We start from the raw sequence: 27,856 nt of genomic DNA on the forward strand, positions 1-27,856 counted from the left end.
AGAAGAAAATAAAACAATATATTTAAAATATATATTTAACAAAAGCTGTCCCCTTTGTATAGTCCTACGTCACTCCGGTTATGTCCCCGACATTACCCACCCGTCTTTTTTGTGAAAGAGACAAAGCTGAAGCAGGAAACATATTCCAGTTTTTGATGTACTCCAAAAGTTTGCTGCAAAATAAATAGTTCACCCAAATACTGAGCAAATCGCTGTTATTTGTTTGTTCATACCACAAGACAATGACATATTGGGCCGAAACAATCGAAACAATAATAAATATAAAAATATCAAAACATTAAAACACAGCACCTTTAATTTAGATTTTATTCACACTGAAATCAACGAAAAGTTGTTACAAAACTACATACATCTATTCGACACTGCCCTAAACGATGAATGATTGAACTGTGGAATGGCTTGTCACACATAGCAATGCGACGGAATACTGAACTTATTGAACCATACGTCTTTTCTACTGCCTAAAATATATTCCCAACAAGGCAACAACCACCAGCGCCAATGAACCGATCATTTTTCCTGAACCACTGAAGCAACCCAGGTTATCAACGATCAAGGTAAAACGGGCATTATCCGGGAAGCGGCACTCATTCTCAATGCATCTCGTACTGGTCACCTCGGTTTGCTGGGCATGTTGGACCGAGAAGAATAACGGTGTGCAGGTATGAATCACGGACTGACCATCGCATGCGCTGGACAGATCGATATCAACCGTCTCGCTGCTAATGGTGCGGCAATGGATCACATCCGAGTTCTGCGTTACGTTGGATCTGAAAGATTATAAAAGATCAGCAAAAGTTTGCCAGTCATGCTGTACGACAGTACCTGGGAAGTGTGACCCATCTGGAGTGACAAACGCTCAGCGGCGCAAATCCATGACCCTGAATTCGGAGTCGCCTACTGTCGCCATTCTGAAAGAAATAGTTCGGCTGCAAGCGGTAGAAGACAATACCCCCTGGTTCGACGTATTGATTGAACGAGTTCGATCCCCAGTCACTCTGAATCCAATCGTGTCCGCAGCGTGGATTAACGATACGTCGAGGCTCCTGTTGGATCCGGTGGATAACCGGGTTAGTTTGCACGTGAACCGTGTCGATGACGGCCCCGCTGCCCAGCTCACGCAACTGATACGTATCTCGGCTTTCATCGCGAACGAATCGGTTGAACCGAGTGTGGCTACCTCCGGCGAAGAAGATCAACCGCAAATCGGGTATCTCCTCGCCTAGAATCTGCAGCTGTTCGATAGCATAGTTGGTGTCACCTTCGCTAACGACAGCCGTGTTCGGCATGATCAGACCAATCATCGATCGGCCACTCATGCTGGAATTTGTACGTTCGGCACTCATAAGTGGGGTGATTTGGCTGCGTAGATTACGCAGCACCGCGGGCATACTAAGTCCAGGTTGCTCTGTAATTGTATCAAGGGAGTAGATTACGTAAAAAGTCACCTCAATTATTCTTTGTAGCGAAACTCACGAGTCTGATGAAGTGCATTGGTATAAGTAGCGTGGAAGTCGGACAGCGATTGCGTCGAATTGATTATCACACTACCAGTCATTGCGTTCAAAATAGTGTAAGTTGTTCCGAATCGGCCAACGTCTAATCCGTTCAATAGGTGGCTGCAATGGTTCTTGTTACGAAAAGATTTTTTTTTTGTTTGTTTTGAGTGTATACCTAATGATGGCGTAGATATCCCTGTAAGACCACGAACCATCGACGAATATAAATAAATCCGATGCTGTTCTCCAAATGGTTGGGTCATTTGGTATTACCGCAGTTGCTTCGCAGGATAAATCGTTCAATGCGGATGCTGAAAAGGTGAAATTTAAAAAAAACTATTTCATTTTTTTTTACAACTCGCAATTTTTTACCATTTTTTTACAACTCGCAATTTTTGAATGATTAAATGAATAAATAATTTTAAGAACACGAATTTCAAATATTTAATTTTTAATCCACGATGATAAATTAACAGCATTAGCAATTTTGAAAAGCCGAACACGAACGTAACTGGTCGAAATAAAAACCCTTCAATGTTTGAGTGTACTGTTAAAAATTTCACTGTATCATACTAAAAGTGTATAGAATCACAGTAGGCATTGGTAGTCAGTGTTAATTTGTTTACATAATGGCTACACCAGAACATGCGCGACGCGAGCGTTATCAATACTTTTGAAATTCCCGATCTCTACGGTATGTGACATTCTGATATAGTTCGGGGTAAGTCCTATCATCGCTCGAAAACCCGGAAGTGGTACACCGACAATGCCAACTGATCAAAAAATAACATACGAAAGTAGGGTAACACGGGGTGAGTTGGACATACGGGGTGATTTGGACCACCCCATCATCTCAAAAATGACGACTCAACTTGGATTTTTTATAATGTCATCTTCTTTTATTAATGAACCGTATGTAACTAACATGTGCTCCCGTGGCCGAGTGGTTAGCGTCCCACACTATCATGCCGGGGGTTCGGGTTCGATTCCCGTTCTGGACGGGAGATTTTTCGTCAAAGAAAATTTTTCCGGCTTGCACTGTGGTCACGCGTATTCTAGAGCTTGCCACTCCAGAGTACATTTGAGGCGTGTTATTCGGCATAGAAATCTCAAACAAGTATTACTAATAAAAATGACGCAAGTAATGCTACGTTGAGAAGGCAAAAGTTCCACTGGAACGTTAGAGCCATCCAAGAAGAAGAAGATGTAACTAACGTAAAAAAACTTTGGTAAAATTCGACAGGTGGAAGGAAATGCTATCATGAACACAGCAAGCATTTTGGTTGTCGAAAAATGTGAATAATCCGATCGTGGTTTTTAGGTTTTTCCCGCTGATTGAACAAACTTTTCGTGTATTGTGCAGTAAAGTTCTGTTCGTCTACAGAAGAGGAACAATTTGATGCAGCGAAACTGTAAGTTTGCTAACAATAAATGAAATCAAGCATTTTAATTTTTGCATGTTGTGTGGGGTGACATGGACACGTTTTTGTGGGGTGAATTGGTCCTACAGATTTGAGGCTTTTCTTTGGTCTAATTGATTCCAAATGCCGCTGAATTACAAAAAGAGGATGGGCAGACAACGTTGGAAGAAGGAGGAGCTTGAAAAATCAAAGCAGGCCATCAAGAAAGGATTTTCTTTGACCAAGCATCGAAAGTGTTTGAAAATGCTCGAACAACAGGGAAAAAATACATGAAGAATTCGAGATGGTCTCAATATTGGTTTGGAAATATTAGGAGATTTGCTTAGGTGGTCCAAATTCCCCCCTTTTCCCCTAGTGGCCATCGAAGAAAGCGACGGAAAAGGTAAATGTTTCGCTAGAATGTGAAGAAGAAGACTGGATTAAGAAGTTTCGAAGGCCAATTTGTCAAGGAACAGAATATTATGGACGACGAACCGTTGTGCCTGTTTTCGGTCAAATTACTGGGCAGCAATTTTCAATTGTTTAATGTTGAACACGAAAGAATACGATCTCATTAACAACTCCGCCATTAAAGCGTGTTCGAAATCGAGAAGAAGTCGAAATTCTCTAAAAAAAATTCTTAGAGGCAAATGAACTACAATGTTTAAAGCCTCTTAAAAACAAATAACTGAACTAAAAAAAATCATTTGTGGCATCAAATGTTGATCGAAGTGCCCCTTGAATTGATATAGCTATAAAATCATTATAGTGCGATCCAAGATGCTGAACTATAGGTGTTTCGTTCTTGACACTTTCAGGACATAACGTGAAACGAGTAGCGAGACGTTACTTTCAGAATTATTTACTTTTTTTTTGGGTGTGTGGTTATGATTTCAATGTCAACTCGCTAAGGAAAATAATTGAAGGAAAAAATAAGCAAATATATATTCGTGGAATATAGTGCACAACCTCCTTTTGCTCTAGCCAATTACTTGTAACGGCCCTTTCCGGATCTCCTTCCCGGTATATGCACAGCATTCTCCTCCTCCCTGAGCGAAATCAGTGGAGCCACAATCAGCGTTATTTTTGGTCACCATCGCCGTAAGCTGATAGTACTCTTTTCCCCGCCGATGGGAGCCAAACAGAAGTACATTTTGCTTGGAAAGAAAGGCGAAAAGATATACTAAAACATCTTTCTGCACTGTTATGATTCGACAATAAAGCGCGAGCAGCTATTTTGCCAACGAATGCATTTGTCACCAAAAGATACGACTTGTTTTGTAAACAAATTTGTTTTTTCACGAGCAATTGCCGAACAGTAATTTTGACATTGCGGTCCACCTATAGTACAACGCCTTGGTGTGATCAATCGTTGCATCAGACGTGTTTTTCTAATTGGCGATCTAACGTACAAATCTACACCTAGGCGGCGCTGCGGTGAAAGTGATGATGGTTTTAAATTTTGCCATGTGAGCTTATGGAAGGTTTGTAGTTCTTTCCATAAATTACAATGTTATAATCATAAAAGATTATTTGATTGCGATGAGTTTGTAAGAAATTTAATTCTGCGCAATTTTATATATAACATGTTATTTATTTACCTCTTTCAGTAGTGAAAACTATAAAAATGTTGACAATGATTGAATTAAAGTAGGAAATTCGAGAGCACAATCAAACACAAGTAGAAAAATGCACGATTCCCGCATGTGAGAACCTAAGACAAGACCAGACAACTGGCTTCTTACTCTTCTTCGTCGTCCAAAAACGAAGCCATGACATGAAGATGCCAGAGCTGCCAAATATTATAAAATATCGGATTTTTCAAATTTCTATTTTAATGAATCGTAACATTTGGTTGGTGCGAATTCAATGATTATTGCATATTTTCAAATAGACAATCTCAAAAATATGCTTTAAAAGGATAAAATAAGTCTTTTTAATACCCATATCTATAATATAATCGTTTCCAAAACAAATTTGGGATTTTTTTTTAGCAAATAAATCTAATCTGACAACCGTTACAGCGTTATGCAGATTCTCATTGTCTGAACCAAAACATTCTATCTTATTATATGAGCAGGAATACAACCAAAACAACGTTAGGAAGCCATTTTATTCATACAAAACGTAATTCAAAAATAAAAATGAAGTGTAAAGCCTTAAATTGTGAGCGAAGGACGGATACTCATCCTGAGTATAAATTTTATCGGTTCCCTCAAGACAAAAATATTCGGAAAGAATGGATTCGATTTTGCGTGAACAGTGAATTAGAAGTTCCATTCTTTGAAATCAAATCAAGCACAAGAATATGTAGCGTAAGTATTAAAAACTAATTCTAAAAAAGAAAAAACATAAAATATAAAAACATAAAAACAAAAAACATAACCGCCAAAGTTTCTGCCCACTGCGAACAACACCATATCATCGCAGAAGAGCAGAAAGGATGCAGGAAAAATACGCATGGCTGCAAAGACCAGGCCATCATCGACGCAGCCATAGTCGGCCAGGCGGTATATAACCAGCGGAACCTAAGTATGGCCTACATCGATTACAGGAAGGCTTATGACTCCATACCTCACTCGTTTCTCGTCCGGGTATTGGAGCTATACAAGATTGATCCCGTCGTCGTTAGGTTCCTGCAGCATGCGATGAGGCAGTGGAGCACGTCTCTGCACCTCAGTGATGGGGAAAATGTGTTGCAGTCTAGAACGCTGCAGATAAAGAGGGGGATATTCCAAGGCGACTCTTTCAGCCCGCTTTGGTTTTGTCTGGTACTGAACCCCCTCAGTAGGACGCTCAATAGAAACGGTCATGGCTATAAAATAAGGTATGGCGACGGCGCCCACGAAGAAGTGACCCATACCTTCTACATGGATGATCTCAAGGTCTACGCTGATTCACGTCAGCGTCTAGGTGTAGCTATCCGGGTTGTCGAAGACATAAGCAGGGACATCTGCATGGAGTTCGGCCTCGACAAGTGCCGCTGTGTCCATCTGCTGAAAGGGCAGCTTACCGAATCCGGAGGTTACGAGGTCTATGACGGCGAGTTCATAAGAGACATGGTTCGTGGCGAATCCTATAAATATCTTGGATTCCGACAGCTCACCGGGATTCGCCACTCCGACATCAAGACGGAGCTGCGAGACAAGTTCTTGAGTCGAGTGAACTGTGTCCTGAGGACTTTCCTCAACGCGGGGAACAAGGTACGCGCGATCAACACATTCGCGGTTCCCCTACTGACCTTCAGTTTTGGTGTAGTCAAATGGAGCAAAACTAACCTAGAGGACCTTGAGAGGAGGATGAGGAAAGCATTCAAAGAGGCCGGAATGCACCATCCTCAATCGGCACTGGAGAGAGTTTCACTGCCACGCAAAGAAGGGGGACTTGGAATAGTCGACATATCTGCACTGTGTGTTGCCCAGGTACGACAACTGCGCGAGTACTTCGCAGAACGCGCCAACCAAAACGCGCTATACCGGGCTGTCTGCGCCGCCGACAGAGGATACAGCGCTCTGCACTTGGCGCAAGCGGAGTACCAACTCAACTGCAATCTGCAGACAGTGGAGGAGAAGATTGCAGCTTGGAAGCAGAAGGCAGTGCATGGTGCCCACCCCCATCAACTGGACCGGCCACACGTCGACAAGGCCGCATCTAATCTGTGGCTAACGCGTGGTGAACTCTCTTCAGTAGTAGAAGCCGACATGATAGCCATCCAGGACAGGATAATGCCGACGAGAAACTGCAGGCGGTACGTCTGGCATCAAGACGTTGATGACATTTGCCGGATGTGCCATCAACCAGGTGAAAACATAGAGCACATTATGGGAGGCTGTCCCGTTTTGGCCAACGCAGCCTACACCGAGCGCCACAACAACGTGGCCCGTATTGTTCATCGACAACTGGCGCTCCAATGTGCTCTACTGGAAGACAACGTACCAAACTACCGGTACCTGCCTGCACCTGTCCTGGAAAATGACCGTTTCAAGCTGTACTGGGATCGCACTGTTCTGACCGACCTCTCGATCCACCACAACCGCCCAGATATAATGGTTTACGACAAGAGCGACCGCAAAGTCACCATCATCGATGTCGCTATTCCACTGAACCAGAATCTGGAGGAGACCCACGGTCGCAAAATCTGCAAGTACCGACCATTGGCCGTGGAGCTCAAGGAACTGTGGGGGCTAAGGGAGGTCCCAAGAATTGTTCCAGTCGTTCTCTCTGGAACTGGAATTGTCCCGAAGACACTTCTGGAAGCGCTAAAGGTGTTGAACATGGAGAAGGAATTGGCCGGCATCCAAAAGTCGGTCATCCTTAGCACCTGCGCGATTGTCCGACAATTTCTCGGTCAGGACTGAAACAGCACGAGCATGCAGATACGTGCATTCCGCAGAGCCTAGTCCCCCTTTGGCATTCAGAAGCCCGGGGGCAGGTGAAAATTCTGGCTAGGTTCGCCTAGTTAAGAAGTGAGATAAGTCTGCCAATAAAAACATAAAAATAACAAAAAACAACTACAATCAATAGTTACGAAAACAAAATTCGATTTCTTGGCAAGCCTAATATTTTCCAAAAAAGATTAATTGGCTTCAATTTGATATATCGATCATCTAAATCGGTTCAGTGATTCAAAAGTTATGAATTTTTAAAAAAGGCACTTTTAGGAAAAAGTTGAAAAAAATGATTTTTCGGACCACCCTAAAATAAGAAAAGGTCACCCTAACGAAAAAATAAAAAATACGGGTCTAATATTTTGCAATAAAGAAAGAAACTACCACTTTTCATGGAAATCTGAGGAGCACTATATCGGTTTGACATGAAATGGATGTATATATATATATATATATATATATATATATATATATATATATATATGTTCCTACGCATAAGTTAAAACAACGTAATAAATCCCACTTGTCTGTAACTATCTTGATCCCACATTTTGTATTTGACTTGTTTTCTTGCTTGAATTAAAAATGTATACACAAAAATATTTTGAAGACAGGAAACAGAGAGGAGAGTAGCCATTGCCGTTATACAGAACAGAATAAAAAGTTAGTTGAATATATGATCTCAAGTGCAACACACATGTTTTTACTTCTCGCAACAGTTTTTTCGTAAAGGCAATTGTGCCGCGTGGTCCGCCGAGAATAATATTCCTCTCGTTTCGTCAGTTTAGTGTGTTGATATCACATCGGACTTCTATACGTCGTTCATCCGCGTTCTCTCACGCAAAGTTTGCAGGATCGCCTACAATATATATATATATATATATATATATATATATATATATATATATATATATATATATATATATATATATATATATATATATATATATTTTTTTTTTTTTTTTCAATTCAATCAAAATATAGTAACAAAATAATTAGGTAAAACGTGTATACAATTCCTTCACATTTCCTCTAAACTAAGTATCGTAATATCAATTAAATTAATTTTTTTTCTAAATTCAATACAAACCCAACGTAATTTATTTTTATTGGCAACACTGGAAAAATCGACTTTGTTTACAAAATTTATCGAAATCGACCAATCAGAAATCAGAACGACTGACAGAAATTTGGTCCGTATCTGACAGAAATTTGGTCCGTAAAAGACCCCCTATTGTCTGATCTTATCTTAGGTGAGAACTACCTTGGAAAGCCCGGAAGTAAAATATACGTGTTTTGTTTTTGAGTTTTAGGTTACATTAGCATCATTTTCTTAGTTCAAAAACAAAATCCAGATGTCTCACCGATCGTTTACGTTTTGCGTTAGATCGCCAATAGGTTATGAGGCCAGTTTTTAGGTATAGCAACGAACAAACAACAGAGATTTTTTTTCACTCTAGCGATGTAAATAATGTTGTGAAAATCGGATGAAAAATGTCGAGTCGAAGTTCTCCAGAATGAAACAAAGATGGTGTCAACGCTGAAACAGTTCCAGGTGGCGGAGCGACGACCGGAGCAAATGTAGTATTGAATCTCCAGCATGCGAATACCGATGGAGGAGTACATGGGCTGAGTAGAATTCTTCAGGCAGGAGGAAGCGCAAATTTCTCCTTGGCGGAGCGATTACGAGGCCAGGATAATTCTAGTTCTTGGGCTTTTGCGATCAAAATGGTTCTGATCCTCAAAGGAACGTGGGCAGAAAATCTTTCAGAGGAGCTTTCGGAGCGTACGCTTTCAAATCATTGGCTTGAGCATCTTTTCGACGAACTATAGTCTTGTCCAGAATGCGAGAACGACCAAAGAAACATCGAATAGTTTGTAGACAGCGTTTTACGATAGAGGATACATTGGAGAGTTTGGTTTACTTCGTCAACCGACCGGAGTGAAATTAGTCGACTGTGCTTCGATTGAGGAGTATGTTAACCTGCTAATGTCCACAAGGCCCAAATTATCGCAGATTGGCTTCGAGGTGAGCGATCTATGGATGTCAAGCATTTTACTAATGGGGTTGCCAAAGACGTATGAACCCATCATAATGGGCTTAGAGGTATCAGGAGTACAGATGCGAGCGGACACAATAAGGGCGAAGTATGTGAAGTGGCCTTATCACTCCATTTTTGTACCTTCTAAAAATCCTACTCAATTCGAGCGAGGAAAGTGTCACCCATATCTGAGTAACGGGGCGTCGAAAGTGTTAAAAGAATGATAAATGTCCGACTTGTTTACAACAATGGAAATCAAGAATGGAACTGTTCGGTTACACGGATTCAGACTGGGGTTATGACGCGGATACAAGGCGTTCCGTAACAGGTTACGTATTCATGCACTCGGGGTACGGTAGCGTGGAGTTGTAGAAGGCAACCTACAGTTGCATTATGCACAATAGAAGCGGAATATATAGCGGAGGCTATTGCAGCAGCTGGTCAGGAAGCTTTGTGGTGCTATTTTTTTAGCCGATAAAGGATGTGGGATACTCTGCGCGAAGAAAACACATTAATCTGCGTCATCACTTGATTAAGGAGCAACTGGAAGAGAGCACGCTTGTTCTTCAACACGATGCTTCCGGTCATCAATTGGCAGATATCCTGACAAAACCAGTTCCGTCTCTGAATCCTCAGGATGTAAGGCAATCACTTGGAATTTACTAAATTGAAGGGTTGAATGAGGGATGTTGATCCAAATACCTCTTGAATGTATACATAGCTTCTAGTGTAATCAACCGTTGCACTCAGACGTGTTTACCTAATACAATTAATCCTTCGAAACACTCAAGCTATTTGAAAAGAAATACGTCGATACTCACGAACATAGCTTGCGAGTGCATCAGCGGCTGCCGCAGAAAACTGGCTGATCGCACTCTGGGTAACGGTGAAGGCCATCTGCATCTCCTTGTCCAACACATTGCTAAACGCCGCCGCTTGATCTCGCATCATCTGAATGGGTGCCGACTGGGAGAAGAGATCCCGTCGATTGCACGAACGCATCTGCCGACTGAACACACCCCTGTGCGAGTAGTACATGTCCAGGAGCTGGCTCAACCTCAGTGTATTGGCACGGCTTCTCCACTCGGCAATGTTACTGGCCAACGTGAGTCCATCGATGCCACCCCGAATTTCGGCATCGGTCATTTCAAGAGCCGTTCTCTGGCTTAGGAAGAACCAACGAGGGGACACGGTATCATTCCAAGCTCCAGCCGCACCAACTTGAATGTTTGTTGGTTGCGAAGGGGCATGCAGGAGAGTTACTTCTGCCAGATCGCCGGATAGCGTAGCAGCCCAACGATTATCCACTCGCATTGGTTGAACCTGCTGACGCGCTCTAAATTGGGCATTTTTCGGTGGAAGCAAATCACGAAGCTGAACAGTCTGTGGTTCCAGACCGGCGGCAATACCAGCTAGAACGGTACCAGCGGCTACGGTACCCCACTGGGTGAGAACGACACCATTCTCGACCGGGCAAGCACTGATCGCGTTCGACGCAATGTCCACCAGAGCATCTTCAACCAACACCGAAGGTTCCAACGGTTCCTCTTCCTTTGCTTCAGCATCACCGGCGTCTTCCTTGGGTTCGACCGCCTGGTCCTCTTCCGGATCCATCTCCAAGCGTGCCGACTGCTTGGACTTCCTAATCTGCTTTCGAATCTGATTCATCTCCGGCTGGGCTAACATCTCGACGTCTCCCAGATAGTTCGATCTGAGTTTGCTTCTATCCTTCAAATCGATATCCCGTGGCACTCGAACTGCGCGATACTGAGATAGCTGGGTGCAACGGACATTCTCGTCACCGCGAACCATCGTATCGATCGAACTTGATAGCATGAAATGGAGGGCGCACTGTAATCATAGAATCACACTCGGTTTAAGATTACAAAAGCAATTCAGTGTTTACTCACCCGCTCCTGCGCCGTCAAGGTAGTATTCGGGAAACTTTGCGCATTTCCCGGTAACAACCTCGAGAACAGTATCCTGTGTTTGGTAAAGTGGAATCCCAGCGGACTGAAGGGTAGAACCCCGGCAATATTCTGCGCTCCGGGTGCCCTCACGATTCCATCCTGCCGGAATCGATGCAGTGCCCCAATGGCTAGCTGACGGATGTCCTGACGGAACTCGGGTGCGTCTTCAATCTTGCGAATCAGTTCGATCAGCATGTTCATTGTCATGGGCAAGCGCAAATCGCGCTCAAACAGCTCCGGTTGTTCGTAGCATTCCAGCAGACCGGGAGCTACGCGTGTCTGTATATTCTCCTGGGTGTGACTCGAGGGTAGCGAGCACAGTGCGATGGCAAGTATCGCCAGCAGCGCCGATGTTAGTCCGTTCTTCATTTTGTTTCTAAAATGTACCAAGTGAAAGAAGATAGCTATAGTAGAGTACCTATAATTACCGCAATTCATGCGGATGATTGGTTTTTCCTAGAAAATTGTCTTTATTTCTAATCGAACGCTTCGATGATTACTCATTGTGGATAAATCGAACTCCCCGACGGTCTTGCATAAAATAGAACTCTTATCAATCAGATTAGATATTGTTACTCGAGCGGAACACAGTGTTGCGATAAGTTAGTCATGGACTCAGAATTGTAGGCCAAGCCATGAGATCACAGATAATAATAATGTTATACACTGCGTTTCACAACTATAGAACCACTCATTTTTCCTGAGTTTCCAGAGATTTGTAAGAAGTCGGTTGAATTGAAGTATATAGTGTAGAATACAATAACTATCTTCATTTATAAGACTGGCCATTTCAACATTAGTGTTGTGTTCAGGCGTGAAACATTTAAAAAACTGAAATTCCAGTGTTTCATAACTATAGAACCAGATGGAAAAACTCTCACTCCGTTACAAAATTAACGTCAATTTGACATGAATTACGATAAGTTTGTAATTCGTAGGTCATCTTTAGTTCTCAATCAATTCAAATAGCCCATTCGGGGTGGTTTTGACCAAGCTGCGCCATTTTGTAGTGTGTATCTCGTTCTACGCAGAGGATAGTTCTGATCATTAAAGCTCTTCAAATCACTCATACTGCTTGTAAGCTGCATCTACTATTCATCCGATTACTCCTCATAAATTTCTGACAGGGTTTTGATGTAGTAAACAAGCTGACCGAGCCAGAGTCTGAAGCCCCTATTCATTAAACCATGCCATGACCTTCCAGATTTTATGAATTGATGCCAAATTACCCAATTATCACATTTTTTGTATATGCAAAAACAGCAGTAAATGATTCTGAAGTTCTTCGTTGCACTTTGGACTGTTCATTCGTGTTGATGGTAAGCTATCTAAACTAGGCCTTTTTTGTAAACTTTAAAAACAATCCTGAATTCATCCTGATTTTTATTCGGACATCGAAGTACCATATGAGCGTGTTAGAGATGTGCGTTGTTGTGATTACGAATGGTTTATTCCAGGGTTTCTCAAAGTGATCGATATTGACCCCCTGGAGTCGATATCGGTTTCGCGGGGGTCGACATGTACCAAAACTGATTTTGGGGGTCGACGAGATCTAGAAATCGACCCCTATTAATTAACACAAGTTCTTATTTGGAAATTTCAAAATACTGTATAAGTTGTGTTGCGTGCTCCACCTTGTTATATGAATGACTAATATTTTAGTAGAAAATATTATTCTTCTACTTTTCAAAAACTCAACAAGTTGATGAGCGTACACAACTTCTTATAGGGTAAATGATCTTGGTTTGTCCGATTTGGGGTGTTTTTACGCAACTAGTAAATGTTGGTAGAACAACGAACGACCCACCTTGTGCATTTGAACATCTTGTGTATGCGCACGGTGGCATCATAGCAAAGCGAGAGCACACCATCAGCCTTCTGCTGTGTGCTTGAACAATCGTGTTCATTCAAAAATTAGAACGCGCAGTGAACACATCTAGTTATTAATAAAACTTTAATTCATCTGTTTGATTATTTAAACTTGGCCTTTCATTCCACTGGAACCTCAGTCCAACAGGTTATGGGCCCAGTTGTCGTGGAAAGCGCATAAGTTTTGGTGTTATTTTTAAACGTGATTGTGGACTTTTTCACCGGTATTAGCCGTGTGCATAGCGCATTAAGACTTTGCAAGTGAGCCTTGTGTACTTGTGAAAAACAAGATGGCAGATACAAAAGCAACAGTCGAAAAGTTAAACGACGGAAATTACGCAGTGTGGAAATTTAAGATGCGTTTGCTTTTAACGAAGGAAAAGCTGCTGAAAGTGGTAACTGATCCGAAGCCAGAAGCCGTGGATGCGACTTGGATCTCAAATGATGAGAAAGCGCAAGCGGTTATCGGTTTGGCATTGGAGGACACGCAGCTAATTCACGTGATTGAGAAGCAAACGGCAAAGGAGATGTGGGATGCGCTGAAAGACTATCACGAACGCGCATCGTTGTCCAGCATAATTCACGTTGTGCGTCAATTGATTACCATTAGAATGGCGGAAAATGGTAATATGGCTGAACACTTGAAAGAGATGGCGACTCTTCGTCTCCGGTTAGTAGCGCTAGGGGAGGAAGTGAAGGACAACTGGTTCGTCGCGTTGATGTTGTCCAGTCTTCCCCAATCATATGACGGTTTGATCGTTGCATTGGAGAGTCGACCGGATGCAGACCTCACTGTGGACTTTGTGAAAGGGAAACTGCTTGACGAAGGTCGACGTCGTGCTGAAAGTGTCAGTGGAATTGTCAATGAGAAGGCACTAGTGATAAACACCGCTAAATTGAAGAGTGCATATAAGAACAATTTGAAGAAAGAACAGTTGTGCCATTACTGCAAAAAGGAAGGACATTTTCGGCGGGACTGCCGTAAATTGGCGCAGGACAAACGTGAGAAAGAGAAGACGGATTGCCAGAAAGCGAGTTTGGCTGTAAAATCGGGCGCTAATGTTGAAGTGTGCTTAGTGGCAGGTGAAGCTAGTGGTGCTGGTTTTTGGTACTTAGATTCTGGTGCAACGGCTCATATGACGAGTGACGCGTCGTTGTTGAATGCTGTGGATAGTACCAAGGCCACGTCGGTTTGTTTGGCGGATGGAAAATCCATCAAATCAGCTGGAAGTGGTACGGGAAAATTGACTTCATTCAATGGTGATGGAGTCCAGGTTAATGTGAGACTGGAAAATGTGTTACACGTTCCATCTCTCGCTGGCAACTTGCTGTCGGTGAGTAGAATCACAGACTTAGGTTTCCGGGTGCTGTTTGGAGAAACGGAGTGCCGTATCTTGAAAGGAGAGGAAATAGTTCTAGTTGGTCAGCGTAAGGGGGGATTGTACCACTTGAAGCAAGCTCCAGAAAATGCGTTTCTAGTGGATCCGAAACATTCAAACTTGTGTCGTCATTTGTGGCATCGTCGTTTCGGACATCGTGACGTTCAAGCTGTGGACAAAATAGTGCGCGAAAACCTGGGATATGGTTTGAAAATAGCAACTTGTGAGATACAAACGATGTGTGGTCCATGCTGTGAGGGGAAAATGTTCCGGGAATCGTTCCCAAAAGTGTCGGACAGAAAGTCTAGAGCAGTGGGAGATTTGGTGCATAGTGACTTGGGCGGTCCGATGGAAGAGGAAACACCTAGTGGTAATCGATTCTACATGGTTCTAGTAGACGATTATAGTCGTTATACGGTGTTGTATTTGTTGCGACGAAAATCGGACGCGGAAGAGAAAATTCGGGTTTTTTGCAGTCTAGTGAAGAATCAGTTTGGGTATTATCCGAAGAAAATTCGTTCTGACGGTGGTGGCGAGTACATAGGTGGCTCGTTGAGAAAGTTTTTTGCCGGCTGTGGCATGATTCACGAACAAACTGCACCATATTCTCCACAACAAAACGGTGTGGCCGAACGGAAGAACCGCTCTCTTGTTGAGATGCTGCGGTGTATGCTTGCGGAGTCACGGTTGAGCAAAAAGTACTGGGGTGAAGCGATTTGCACTGCGAACTACTTGCAGAATCGTTTGCCTTCATCTAAAATATGCAAGACACCGTTCGAACTCTGGAATGGGAAGAAGCCTTCATATGGTCACCTAAGAGTCTTTGGATCAGAGGCGTACGTGCATATTCCCAAAGAAAAACGACACAAACTGGATCTTAAAGCGGAAAAGCTGATGTTTGTAGGCTATGCAGACGGTCGTAAAGCGTATCGTTTCTTGAACCCTGAAACGGATATGATAACGATCAGTAGAGATGCAAAATTTCTCGAACTGTTCGATGCGAACGAGGTTGTTCAGGGCCAGGGCCAAGAAACAGGAGGAGATTTGGAAGTACCACTGACGTTACCAGGCAATGAGTCTACCGTTGAAACTGGTGTTACCTCAACATCATCCGAAGGAAATTCGGAGTCCGTAGAAGAAGTGATGGATCCGGAAGATGGCTGTGATCCGAGTGATTCGTTTTACGACAGCGCTTCTGAAGGAAACCAATCGTTTCATGGTTTTCCTTTAGACGAAGTAGCTCGGCGTTCGAAGAGGTCTACGAAAGGTGTCGCTCCTGTGAGGCTGATTGAGGAAATTTTCGCAGCGTGTCCCCTGAATACAGAGATAATTGAACCAAGTTTTTTCAAAGAAGCTGTAACTTGTGAACAGAAGGAAAGCTGGAAAAATGCAATGATCGACGAGCTGAAATCTCATGAACAGAATGGAACATGGGAGCTTGTTAGCCTACCGGCTGGGCGGAAAGCGGTTGGTTGTCGCTGGGTGTATAAGCTGAAGAGGAACGCAGCTGGAGATATCACCAAATATAAAGCTCGTCTAGTGGCTCAAGGATATTCCCAAAAATACGGAGTGGATTATGACGAGATTTTCGCACCAGTATCCAGCCACACCACACTACGAGTCCTTCTAGCCGTTGCAAGCAAGAAGGGAATTAAGTTGAAACATTTTGATGTCAAAACGGCCTACTTGTACGGTGCTTTGAACGAAGAAATCTTCATGAAGCAGCCACCTGGATACTCGATGAAAGGGAAGGAAAATTTGGTATGCCGTCTGAGAAAAAGCATTTACGGACTCAAACAGTCCGCTAGATGCTGGAATCAACGATTGCATGGTGTTCTTCTGGAAATGGGATTCAGTCAAAGTGATGCTGATCCATGTTTATACACAATGCTAGTTCATGGGAAACGTGTATATTTAATTGTGTATGTGGACGATATTTTGGTGGGTTGCGAAGATGAAGCGGAGATTGAAATGGTGTACACGGTTCTGAAACGAAATTTCGAAATCACCAATCTTGGAGACCTCAATTACTTCCTGGGATTAGAAATCGATAGTGAAGATGGGAAGTACAGTATTTCGGTGCAAGGATATATCGATCGTGTTGCGGAAAAGTTTGGACTCCGCGATGCGAAGCGAGCGAAGACGCCAATGGAAGAGGGTTTCCCGAGCACGGAAGATAAGAGTTCTCAATTAACAGACGGGACGGGTTATCGGAGTCTCGTTGGAGCGCTGCTGTACATTTCCGTATGTGCTAGACCGGATGTAGCAGCCAGCGTGGCGATATTGGGCAGGAAAGTGAGTTCGCCAACGGAGGCGGATTGGGTGGCGGCTAAACGAGTTGTACGTTACCTGAATTCGACAAAAGAGTGGAAATTAACGTATAGCGACACTGGTGGAGAATTAATTGGCTATTCGGATGCCGATTGGGCCGGTGATGCAGCTACAAGGAAATCTACAACTGGTTTCGTCTTCCACTATGCCGGTGCGGCAGTATCGTGGGTAAGTCGGAGACAAAGTTGCGTCACACTGTCTTCGATGGAATCCGAATATGTGGCGCTGAGTGAAGCAAGTCAAGAACTGATTTGGCTTCGAGACTTGCTGAAGAATATGGGCGAACAACTGAGTGATCCGGTCAAGGTGATGGAGGACAATCAAAGCTGTATTCAGTTCGTCAGTTCGGAAAGAAAGAATCGTCGGTCCAAGCACATCGAGGTGCGAGGACATTTCGTGAAGCAGCTGTGTGATGATGGTTGCATGGAGTTGCAATACTGTCCCAGTGAAGATATGGTGGCTGATATACTCACAAAGCCGATGGGTTCAGTTAAACAACAGAAGTTCGCACGAATTCTAGGTTTGTCGTCAAAGGATGGCAATGTTCGTTGAGGAGGAGTGTTGGTAGAACAACGAACGACCCACCTTGTGCATTTGAACATCTTGTGTATGCGCACGGTGGCATCATAGCAAAGCGAGAGCACACCATCAGCCTTCTGCTGTGTGCTTGAACAATCATGTTCATTCAAAAATTAGAACGCGCAGTGAACACATCTAGTTATTAATAAAACTTTAATTCATCTGTTTGATTATTTAAACTTGGCCTTTCATTCCACTGGAACCTCAGTCCAACAGTAAATGCAAATCGATTTTTCTTCATGAAAATCACATATGATCGATACGAGTTTGAAAAGCCCCAAATCTCTAGTTGCTAATACTACCATAAGGCGTTGAAATTATTTAAATTTTTATGTTTTTTAACGATTTTCCTCAAAGAGCAATTATGATAATGGTTTGACCACCTCTGATCATGGTTTGTTCAAAAAATTAGCATGGTTTGTCCGGCTTTAGAAAATCACCATTTTTGAATGAAAACATTCAAATTCTCATGTAGATGTTGCATTTATCATTGCTTGAGTTCACGGTTCACGTCAGCATATTGATCCATTCATAATTTAGGCTTACTTCAGAATATTGCCTTTTCTTGGGCATTTTAAAAGTGTTACCTTCAACACAGAGAAACTTTATTTGTGCTATGCGTGAAGAACACTATAAACAAACTGCAGCACGCCAAGCGGTTGCCATAGAAATCATGTGGACAAAACAACATTAGTGGATTGGACAACACATGGTCAGAATTGAGGTCATCGAAATGCATTAATTTAATAGTTTAGCTATATAAATCTGATACATATGGTGTGCAAACATTATGTTTACAATATTTGTAAGTATTATAATCTAGAAAAGGTCTTAATACGTGCGAAATAATCATCTGGTGATCGATTAAAAGTTAGTTCGAATGAGGGGCGCATTGACACCAACAGATGTTGTATTTTATAATCCTTTAAAACATGTGATTCCGTAAAAATATACTATAAAACTACTGTAAATCATGAAAAAGACCATTTTATTTATATGTTTTGAAACATTCGAATACCTGATTTGACAAAGGTGTGCTGAATTAGAGCAGAGCAGAGCTTTCAAAAATGTGGACAAACCATAATCATTTGCCTTAATATGGAGAGAAGTGAGAAGTAAAAAAGCGTGAACAAGTTCGTGTAAGATAAGGTGTTGAGGCGTACAAGTTCTTCAGGCACGCCTCGATTTGATCTGTATTTGCCACATACACGCGATTTAACCCTTTGCACTCGGACGCTGGCTACCAGCTACTCGACGTTACTTTGCAGTTGAAACGCCCTTTTACAGATCCTTGTGTTATTCAGTATAATTTTGGAACCAAACAACGTATTATGATGATATTAGAGACTTATGTGAATTAGATGACATCAAGGAAGTATATTCGCAAAAAAAAACAAAAAAATTGTATAAATCTAAACACACCTTGTGCATCGCAGCCTGATTAATGCACGTTTGGCAATTAAATGTTGTTTGGCGCCTGCCACAAAGTGTAATTTTTAGTAATTTTACTATATTTTGATTTGACTTCTCATGCCATTTCAAAAGGAAACTTCAAAGAAACATGTATGTTTCAAAAAATGAAATGAAATTGAAATAATTCAATTCCCCGTAATCAGTGGAAAATTTTAATGTCCCATGAGAGGGGACAAAGGATACTAATTTGTAACTAATGCAAATTTTCTATACAATAATGGCTATGTTCTATAACTGTAGGTGACTATAAGTTTATCTATGAGTAGGCAAGTGAGCAAGTGAGTGAAAAACACCTAGTCCAAACAATGGTAGTACGTACAGAATCGTTAAAACTCTCAAGATGGGCTTAACCGATTATTACGTGCAGCAGCATCACTGCGGGAGCAATCCTCTCCCTCTCAAGATTCGATTGCTGTATGCTTGAAGTGGAAAAAGTGAAAGATAAGCTAAATAGCATAGCAGCTGGGAAGCCCCACACCAAACAAGCTTTTTGATCAGGATACTCTCGATTCTACCGAAGTCATCTACTTCGATGGCAACAGCAACATAGTTGAAGGTGGAATCGGACGTTTTGTTTTCTCGTCGCTCTTGTGTTTTAGCTGGCGTGTGCTCATTCATGTAACAGTCGCCTTCAGGGCTCGGCAAAGTCACGACGAAGTCTTTATTCGGATGAAAAAATTCATTTCAATGGGAAATGGATTTTGGCTTCTTCCAGCAGTTTCTCAGTCAACATGACTCAACAGTCATTCGGGCGCTTAGTTGCTCACTCTACGACTCGACTATCGCATTTCATTCTTCCCCGTAAAATGGACTTCAATGCATATTGAAGTGACTCCCCCCAAAATGAATTCGTTTCTCTCTCTCATGTATCAAGTATGCATGTATCGATGTTTAAGTTCAATGTGGCTTGACATATACTACAAGTGAGCTAGATTATTTTTGTATCGTGCACAAAAATTACTCACACATATAAAGTAGCGTGCAGTGTTGTGTTCAGAAACAGTGACAAATTTGTGAATTTTGTTGATATAAACCCGTTTTTCTGTATGTTTTTTTTTTCACAAAATTGAACTCGGAGACAAAGTGAACTAAAATTTCGTTTAGAATTCCCCCTAAAATGCGCGCTATTTATCAATACTAACGCGAGGACCTTTACAGCATAACTGATAGGTGTCTAAGTTCGTAGGTTTGAGTACACGGTGGGTAGGTGTAACTTCTTTTTTACATCAGAAATCATGTTTTTGTTTCACTGGACGTAAAAATAATATTGTGTGTACGGGTAACAAGATTCATGTCAGTGGATTGAAGTCAGGATGAATGGAGTGGCAGATTTGTATTCATTAGTCACGCCAATAAGAATAACCAATGACTAGAATAGTTCATCAGTCATCCTCGCTCTCAATGCTCGTCAATTCATCTTCTAGCCAATTCGAATAATGTTAACGACGAATGCCGAAGTAGTCCTAGTCGAAGCAAAGCTGCTGAGTGGAGATTCATTTTTCATCTTCGAAGATTCCGGGCCCTGGTCACCCTTCTTCTTGTTTACGGCCGTATTTGACTATCGTTCGAACGATTTGATTCGAACAATTTAAAAAATATATTCTCGTTTTCGTAGTCTTTATCAAGCTCATTTTAACATTTCCATGGACTTCATCGTTGCAGTCTGTGCTACTGCTTCGCCACCGGAATCTTCCCATTCCAAACAATATTGATTCAGCCTGTGTTGCAGACCCACCAACAAATTGTCTTTTCAGTTGGACGAGTCTACATTACCCGGCAATGAAGCTCTGTTGTTAGGGTATGTTCGATATATTAGAGATGAGAATATGGACCAAGAACAGCTTTTGCTGCATATTTAAAGACTGATACAAGAGGAGTATCAATCTTCCAGGCGGTGCAACAAATTTTTCCGACAAAGCTTTTCCATGGAAGAACCTTATTTCTATTGGTGCACTATCTCTTATCTTCTTCTTCTTCTTCTTCAATGGCACTAACGTTCCTAGAGGAACTTCGCCGTCTCAACGTAGTATTACTTGCGTCATTTTTATTAGTACTTAGTTGAGATTTCTATGCCAAATAACACGCCTTGAATGCATTCTGAGTGGCAAGTTCTAGAATACGCGTGATCACAGTGCAAGTCGGAGGAAATTTCTTTGACGAAAAATTCCCCCGACCAGAACGGGAATCGAACCCGTACACCCGGCATGTTAGTTATGACGCTAACCACTCGGCCAAGGGAGCACAACTATCTCTTATACCTCACTTAAAGCGACAACTGCCTGGGGTCATTCACTGCGTGATTTACAGACAGCATTTAGTGGCAAAAATATGGGTCATAGATTACATCAGTCATTACAATATGTTATAATTGTGTCAACAACATTCGAAGCAAACGGGGGATCTTCGTAGCCACTTGACTACGCGTTCGCTTACTAAGCGATCGCTCGTGAGTTCAAACTCAGGGCCCTCAATTGACCATCTTTGTGTTGTTATAGAATAACTACGCTCACGCAAACATCATCAGCGATGGAGATCGATCCACGGTCGAAACTAGATCGATTCATCTATACAACTGCTCTGCTCTGCAAGAAACATCGGGCTGCTGTTCTATAAATAACCCAACAATGATCAATATCAACTGTCTCCGCTGTCCGGTCTGCTGAACAATGGAAGAACAGAAAAAATACCCTTACGCCGAAATGGGTACTACTGTGTAATTTACCATAATGTAATGGAACAGAAAACTTAACGCCTAAATGGCTACTGCTAACTACTGTGTAATTTACAGTTTATAGAAACATAAACATATGTACATGTACACGATTGAAGCCCGGCTCTGTTACAGCTAAAATGCTAATGAGCCTAATAAATAAATAAATGGGATAAAAAAAACATTCAAAGCAATCCTTTGAATTCTCGGATATCTACTCAACTATGAGAGGAAAACGACGAAGTCTTTATCGGTTACTTCTGCACACTGAAGTTCGCTGGTTATCAAGAGTGTCTTGCTTAGAATGATTTTCAGCTATTTTTGAATCTGTATTGGAGTTTTTACAAGAAAGAGATCCGAATTTGAAAGAAAATCAATTGCAAAACAGATATCTATTACAGGACTGATATCTTTGGTATGTTGAACAAAATTAATTTGCAGCTGCAAGATAGAGGTAAATAGATAGAGGTAAACATAGTTCGACAATGTTGTAGCTCCAATTTCAAAAAAACTTTTATATTTCAAATTTTACATGCAAACTGTCTCCGAAAGACTTTTAGAGCATACCAATACAAACATTTTTCGATGCAGAACTTGTCAATATCTCAACTTTACTCAAAGTTATTGATATTTCTTCTCAAAAAACACGCTCTTTTCAATTATTTGTCATTCCTTCTGGAGCAAACATAAAAAATGTTTGTTGGCGGAATTTGAAAGAACAGATTTCACTCTATGTTATATGTGATTTTCAAAACTATGTTATTTTTCGTGTTTGAGTAAATTGAAATTGGAATCATGAGTTTTTGGATGAAAAACCATCAATAACTTTGAGCAGGATGAAGATATTGACATGTTATGCATCCCAAAATATTTGTATTGATAAGCTCTAAAAGTCCTACGAAGACCATTACGATGTAGAATTGTAAATATAAAAGTTAGAGTAAAAAACCCGTTTTTTCATAGTTACCCTAATGCAACTCAGGTAGAAGGCGCTAAAACAACTTTGTGGGAGATATTTATTGTTTAGACAAAAACTGTCTTAGACAAAGTTGTTACATATGATGGAGCGCTCATTTTTACGTTATCAAAAATAGGATGACCAAAATTGTCGATGAAATGAAAAATCTAACTTTCTTATCATTATAGATAGAGATGAACATAGTTTAACAATGTTGTAGCCCCAGTTATTTTAAACAACTTTGTAGAACAAAACTTTTTTCTATCTTTTAAAATAATCGATTTAGCCCTTTTTTCTAAGTTGCATTAGGGTGACCATGAAAAAAACGTGTTTTTTCTGCTTTAACATTTATATTTCAAACTCTACACCAAAACTGTCTTCGTACGACTTTTAGAGCTTATTGATACCAACATTTTGCGATACAGAACTTGCCAATATCTTAATACTACTCAACGTTATCGATGGTTTTGACGTAGGACTACGTCTTTCATTTCTATACCGGGGTGTAAAATCAAAGTTTCGAAAACGAAAGCGTTACGCCGGAGACCGAGATTTTGAGCGTTAATAGCTCCTAAACAACTGAACAAAATGGTATGATAAACACTTCATTCGAAAGATAAAATGTCTACGCGTTGTATACTTGTTCCTTTTTGATCCAAAAACTTGTTTCAATAGCCTTAAAATTGCTTTCAAAACAGGCTATTGAAATCACCAATCGGTATATAAGCGAGCACCGCTCGGAAATTCACTCAGTTGTAATTGAACAGCGATTGAGGTACCATCACTGGAATGAATGGATGTTTCTCTAACTCAGACTTCAAAACCATGGAGCATGGGGAAATCGGCATTGCAAAATGGATACAAGCAGCGGGTATCTTTGTACTCGTTTGCGCTTTTGCAAATCGGAATATTTCCCTAACACAGACTTCAAAACCATGGAGTCTGGGGAATCTGGCATTGCAAAATAGATGCAAGCAGCGGGTACTTTTGTACTCGTTTGCGTTTTTGCAAATCGGAATGTTTCCCTAACACAGACTTCAAAACCATTCAGCCATGGGAAATCGGCATTTCAAAATAGATACAAGCAGCGGGTACTTTAGTACTCGTTTGCGTTTCTGAAAATCGGAATGTTTCCCTAACACAGACTTCAAAACCACGAAACCTGGGGAAATTGGCATTGCCAATGAGATGCAAGCTGCGAGTACATAAACACAGTTTTTCCAACACAGATTCAGAAACCAAAAAGTTGGGAAAATCGGCATTCCAAATCTCGGCAGTACTTTTTATACCCCCATGCATTTTTACACTGCGGAATGCGTTTTGTTAACAAGGTCTATAAAAGCGGGTAGAAATACAACGCTTTGGCTCGGATATTCAGGACTGCATGCCTCTTCATGTCGCCTGCTCACTGATTTTCTTCGCATACCGTTAGATGATTAGGCAAAATGTTGATAACTATTTGCGGCGATAACCACTACTATAATGCATGAATTGACCTAAATAGGGATTTGTTTGCAATTGAATTCGTTAATTATTCCTTCATTCACTAGTTCAATCAATCATTTAATCAATAGTTTAATCAATAATTTACCCAATGAGGAACATTCGAAGTGCGATTATTGCTAATTGAAAAAACACAAATAATTACCAACGGCAGTGCTACGTCAACCTTGCGGTTATATCATAGATATAACCCATCCACCGTTTTTTACCCAAAAACTCAAAAACTCAATTTGAATTTACTCATACACGAAAAATAACATAGTTTTGGAAATTACACATCATGTAGAGTGAAATATGCTCTTTCAAATGCCGTCAATAAACTTTGTTTATGTTTGCCCCAGAAAGAATGACAAACAATTGAAAAGAGCGTATTTTTTGGGAAGAAATATCAATCTTTGAGTGAAGTTGAGATATCGACAAGTTCTGCATCAAAAAATGTTTGTCTCAGTAAGTTCTAAAAGCATTTCGAAGTCAGTTTGCTTGTAGAATTTGAAATATAAAAGTTAGAGCGAAAAAAATTGTTTTTTTTTCATGGTAACCCTAACGTAACATAGAAAAAAGGCGCTATATCGATTATTTCAAGAAATAAAGAAAAACTTTGTTCTATAAAGATGTTTCAAATAACTGGGACAACAACATTGTCGAACTATATTTGCCTCTATCTCTAAAGATAAGAAAGTTATATTTTTTATATGATCGAAAATTTTGGTCACCCTATTTTTGATAACATAAAAATGAGCGCCCTATCATATGTACCAACTTTATCTAGGACAGTTTTTGTCTAGAGAATAACTGACGAGCTCTAAATGCTAATTTCCACTTAAATACATCTCCTGGACCATTGTGCAATGATGCGACAGGTGTTTCAAACATGAGTCCAATGTTGAAAAGGCTTTGCGACAGCATAAATCCTAAGGATATATGGAAACACTTCAATCAGCAAATTGAGTATACTTTCGTTCGAGGTCGGTCAATGTCTCGAATTGGCAGAATATATGTTACCCCAGCATGTCTCCCAAATGTACGATACTGCAGGCTAGAATCAAACTGTTTCAGTGATCATTGATCTGTTTTTTCCCGGATAGTCCGCCCATTACTTACTCAAAGAATCGAGCGCCCTTTCTGGAAGCTAAACAAGCATCTACTGACTGAGCAAAATTTGACGGAGCTGCGAGAAAGGTGGAATTTTTGGTCCCGCCAAAAACGAAATTACAATTCGTGGGTTGACTGGTTATCTTTAGTTAACCGTCGAGTTAACAGTCGACTCATGGATGACCTGACATATGACGAAGTTTTTGCGGCTATAAAAGGTTCGATAGCAAACAAATCCCCGGGCCAGGTCGGTTTGCAAAGGAATTTTACTAGAAATGCTGGGAAATAATCAAACCACAGTTTCTGCTGGTGCTGAACGAGATCAAGAACGGGCGTGTAACAGAGGATCTGCAGGACGACGTGATTGTGTTGGTTCGGAAAAAAGGAGTGGGGAATGGTATAAACTCTCTTCGGCCAATAACATTGTTGAACGTAGACTACAAAATATTCAGCAGAGTAATGAAGAAAAGGGCTGAAAAAATATCAACGGCGGTCCTTTCTTCGCATCAAAAATGTAGCAATGGAAGTCACACAACCTTTGAAGCCACGTGTGTAATTAGAGATCATATTGCAATTTCTAAACAAGAATCAACGGATGGAATCGTAATTGCATGCGATCTCAGTAATGCGTTCGACCGCGTCAGTCACATATATCTGTTATCGAGCATGAGAAGAATGGGTTTCAATACACCTTTTGTGAGTCTGCTCGGTATGCGCCAAGTCTCAATTAATTATTAATGGACACATCACTCAACATATTCACATAAAACGATCGGTTAGACAAGGTTATCCATTAAGTATGCTGTTTTTTGTATTGTACCTGCAGCCTCTACTAGACAACTTAGCCGAAATATGCAACAATCCGGGAAATGCGTAGTTGCGTTTGCAGACGGAAGCTGATATGGAAGGATACAACAAACAACAAAGAGTTATCTTCTGACGAAAGATCAATAAATTATCGGCTTGTTCATGGCAAACTACACCACAATGAGTTATTCTACAGACAAGAGAGAAGGGATGACCCGAATTGCCAGGAGTGCGGACAATGCGAAACGATAGAACATAAATTTTCTGGGTGCCAAAATGTGAACATATTGTGGCAAGCAATTATAAGAAATATTCACGCAATGAGTCAGCAGCAAAATTTTATCTTCAAGGATCTACATTTCCCTAACATAAACTGTGAAAGAAACATGAAATACAAAATTCTGAAAAAAAATTTAACATACATTATGAGACCTCTAGTCTCTGACGTAAATAGAAGTACTGATTCATTAAGGAATTATATAGCAATGTACATATAACACTGTAAATAAAGCACTTTCTAACAAAAAAAGAGCAGCGCTTCAATACTTATGAAAATGTGCGAAAATGGCTCGGTGACTGGTTTGGCTCAAAAATAAAGAACTCTTCTTTATTTTTGAGCCAAACCAGTTCATGTTCATGTATTTCCACCACTGGTCATGATTCGCGCCCCAGAGAATTCACCCTAGACAAATAACAGAAATCTAACGATGTTGAGTCAGAATCAATGAATTCGTATCGAAGCCGCGCTCGGCTCCCGCAAATCCCGCGTTGCTAAATTTATTTGGTTTCTGTGTCTTATCAGTTCAGATAAGCGCTTCCACCACCGATAACATGCTTGACGTATTTGTGTTGCACATCTTGTGCAATAGTAGTACGTATGTTGAGCACACACAATTGTACATGGGGCTGTGCCTCTTAGGAACGCAGGAACACATCATTAATCATCGTCAAAATGAAAATGGAAGTGACTTATTGATTTCGATGCCAATGTTGTTGCTGAATGAAGTAAGTAACAATTCCACAATATATTTTTTCAGAAAAAGAAAACAACAGGAGCTCAAAGAAATATTTAAAAGAAATAGTTATGTTTTAACTGAATTGAATATTGAACCAATAGATAACATGCTGCTCGCCATTTTGGAATTGATCTCACCTTTATATTCAGAAAATCATAATCCTTTGTCCGATTTTACACGAGACACATTAATTGCAGATTATTTCACTCTATAATATCCTCCCAACACCTTCTACAAAGTTCTATATTCTCACTTCGCCGTCCTGAATCTGAACACTTTTAGCACACCTTACACAAGAGCACCTGCCGTGAAGGGGGTCGGAAATAAACTCGACCGTTTTGCACCTGCTACTCAAACAGTACTAAATACTAAAAGTTGGTCACGTCCCGCCGTTTAGTCAAGTGGAGTTCTCGCATTTTATCTACCTTGCGCCCGCATAGATAAGATAAGGTTCCCGGCAGATTCCGCCCAAATGTATACTAGCACCCTGCTTGTTATCAACTCGTTACTTCTTCGGTTGGATTTCACGGTGGAACAATGAGGTCTTCTTGCAATTAATTCCTTGGGACGTGCATCGAAATGTTTACGCCAAAGTGGTGATTCTCCCATGATTAGGGGAAAAGGGGGGTATTTGGACCACCTAAGCAAATCGCCTAATATTTCCAAACCAATACGGTCTAAATAAAAAAAAGTCACCTTGTACTCTGAGCTAAACTTGTTTTCTCTCAATCAATAATGTTTAATCATTATAAGAAGCTTCAAACTACCAAATATATCATAAAAAAAGAGATGATTTTTGGACATTAAAATTTGATGCGG

The 27,856-nt window shown here is 41.0% G+C and overlaps 1 protein-coding gene across 1 annotated transcript; it reads right to left on the bottom strand.

Annotated features, from left to right (window-relative positions):
• Positions 1-313: 313 nt before the first annotated feature.
• On the bottom strand, positions 314-27,390 carry LOC129770686 (uncharacterized). The gene is made up of 7 exons (XM_055773662.1): positions 27,175-27,390; positions 11,261-11,696; positions 10,172-11,201; positions 1,696-1,831; positions 1,498-1,640; positions 847-1,429; positions 314-791 (listed from the first exon to the last, which is right to left on the bottom strand). Exons 2-7 carry the CDS (start codon positions 11,687-11,689, stop codon positions 476-478), a joined length of 2,637 nt encoding a protein of 878 aa, XP_055629637.1. The 5' UTR covers positions 11,690-11,696; positions 27,175-27,390; the 3' UTR covers positions 314-475.
• Positions 27,391-27,856: the final 466 nt, after the last annotated feature.

This window comes from Toxorhynchites rutilus, chromosome 2 (assembly GCF_029784135.1).
Source record: "Toxorhynchites rutilus septentrionalis strain SRP chromosome 2, ASM2978413v1, whole genome shotgun sequence".
In the NCBI taxonomy this organism is placed as follows: domain Eukaryota; kingdom Metazoa; phylum Arthropoda; class Insecta; order Diptera; family Culicidae; genus Toxorhynchites; species Toxorhynchites rutilus.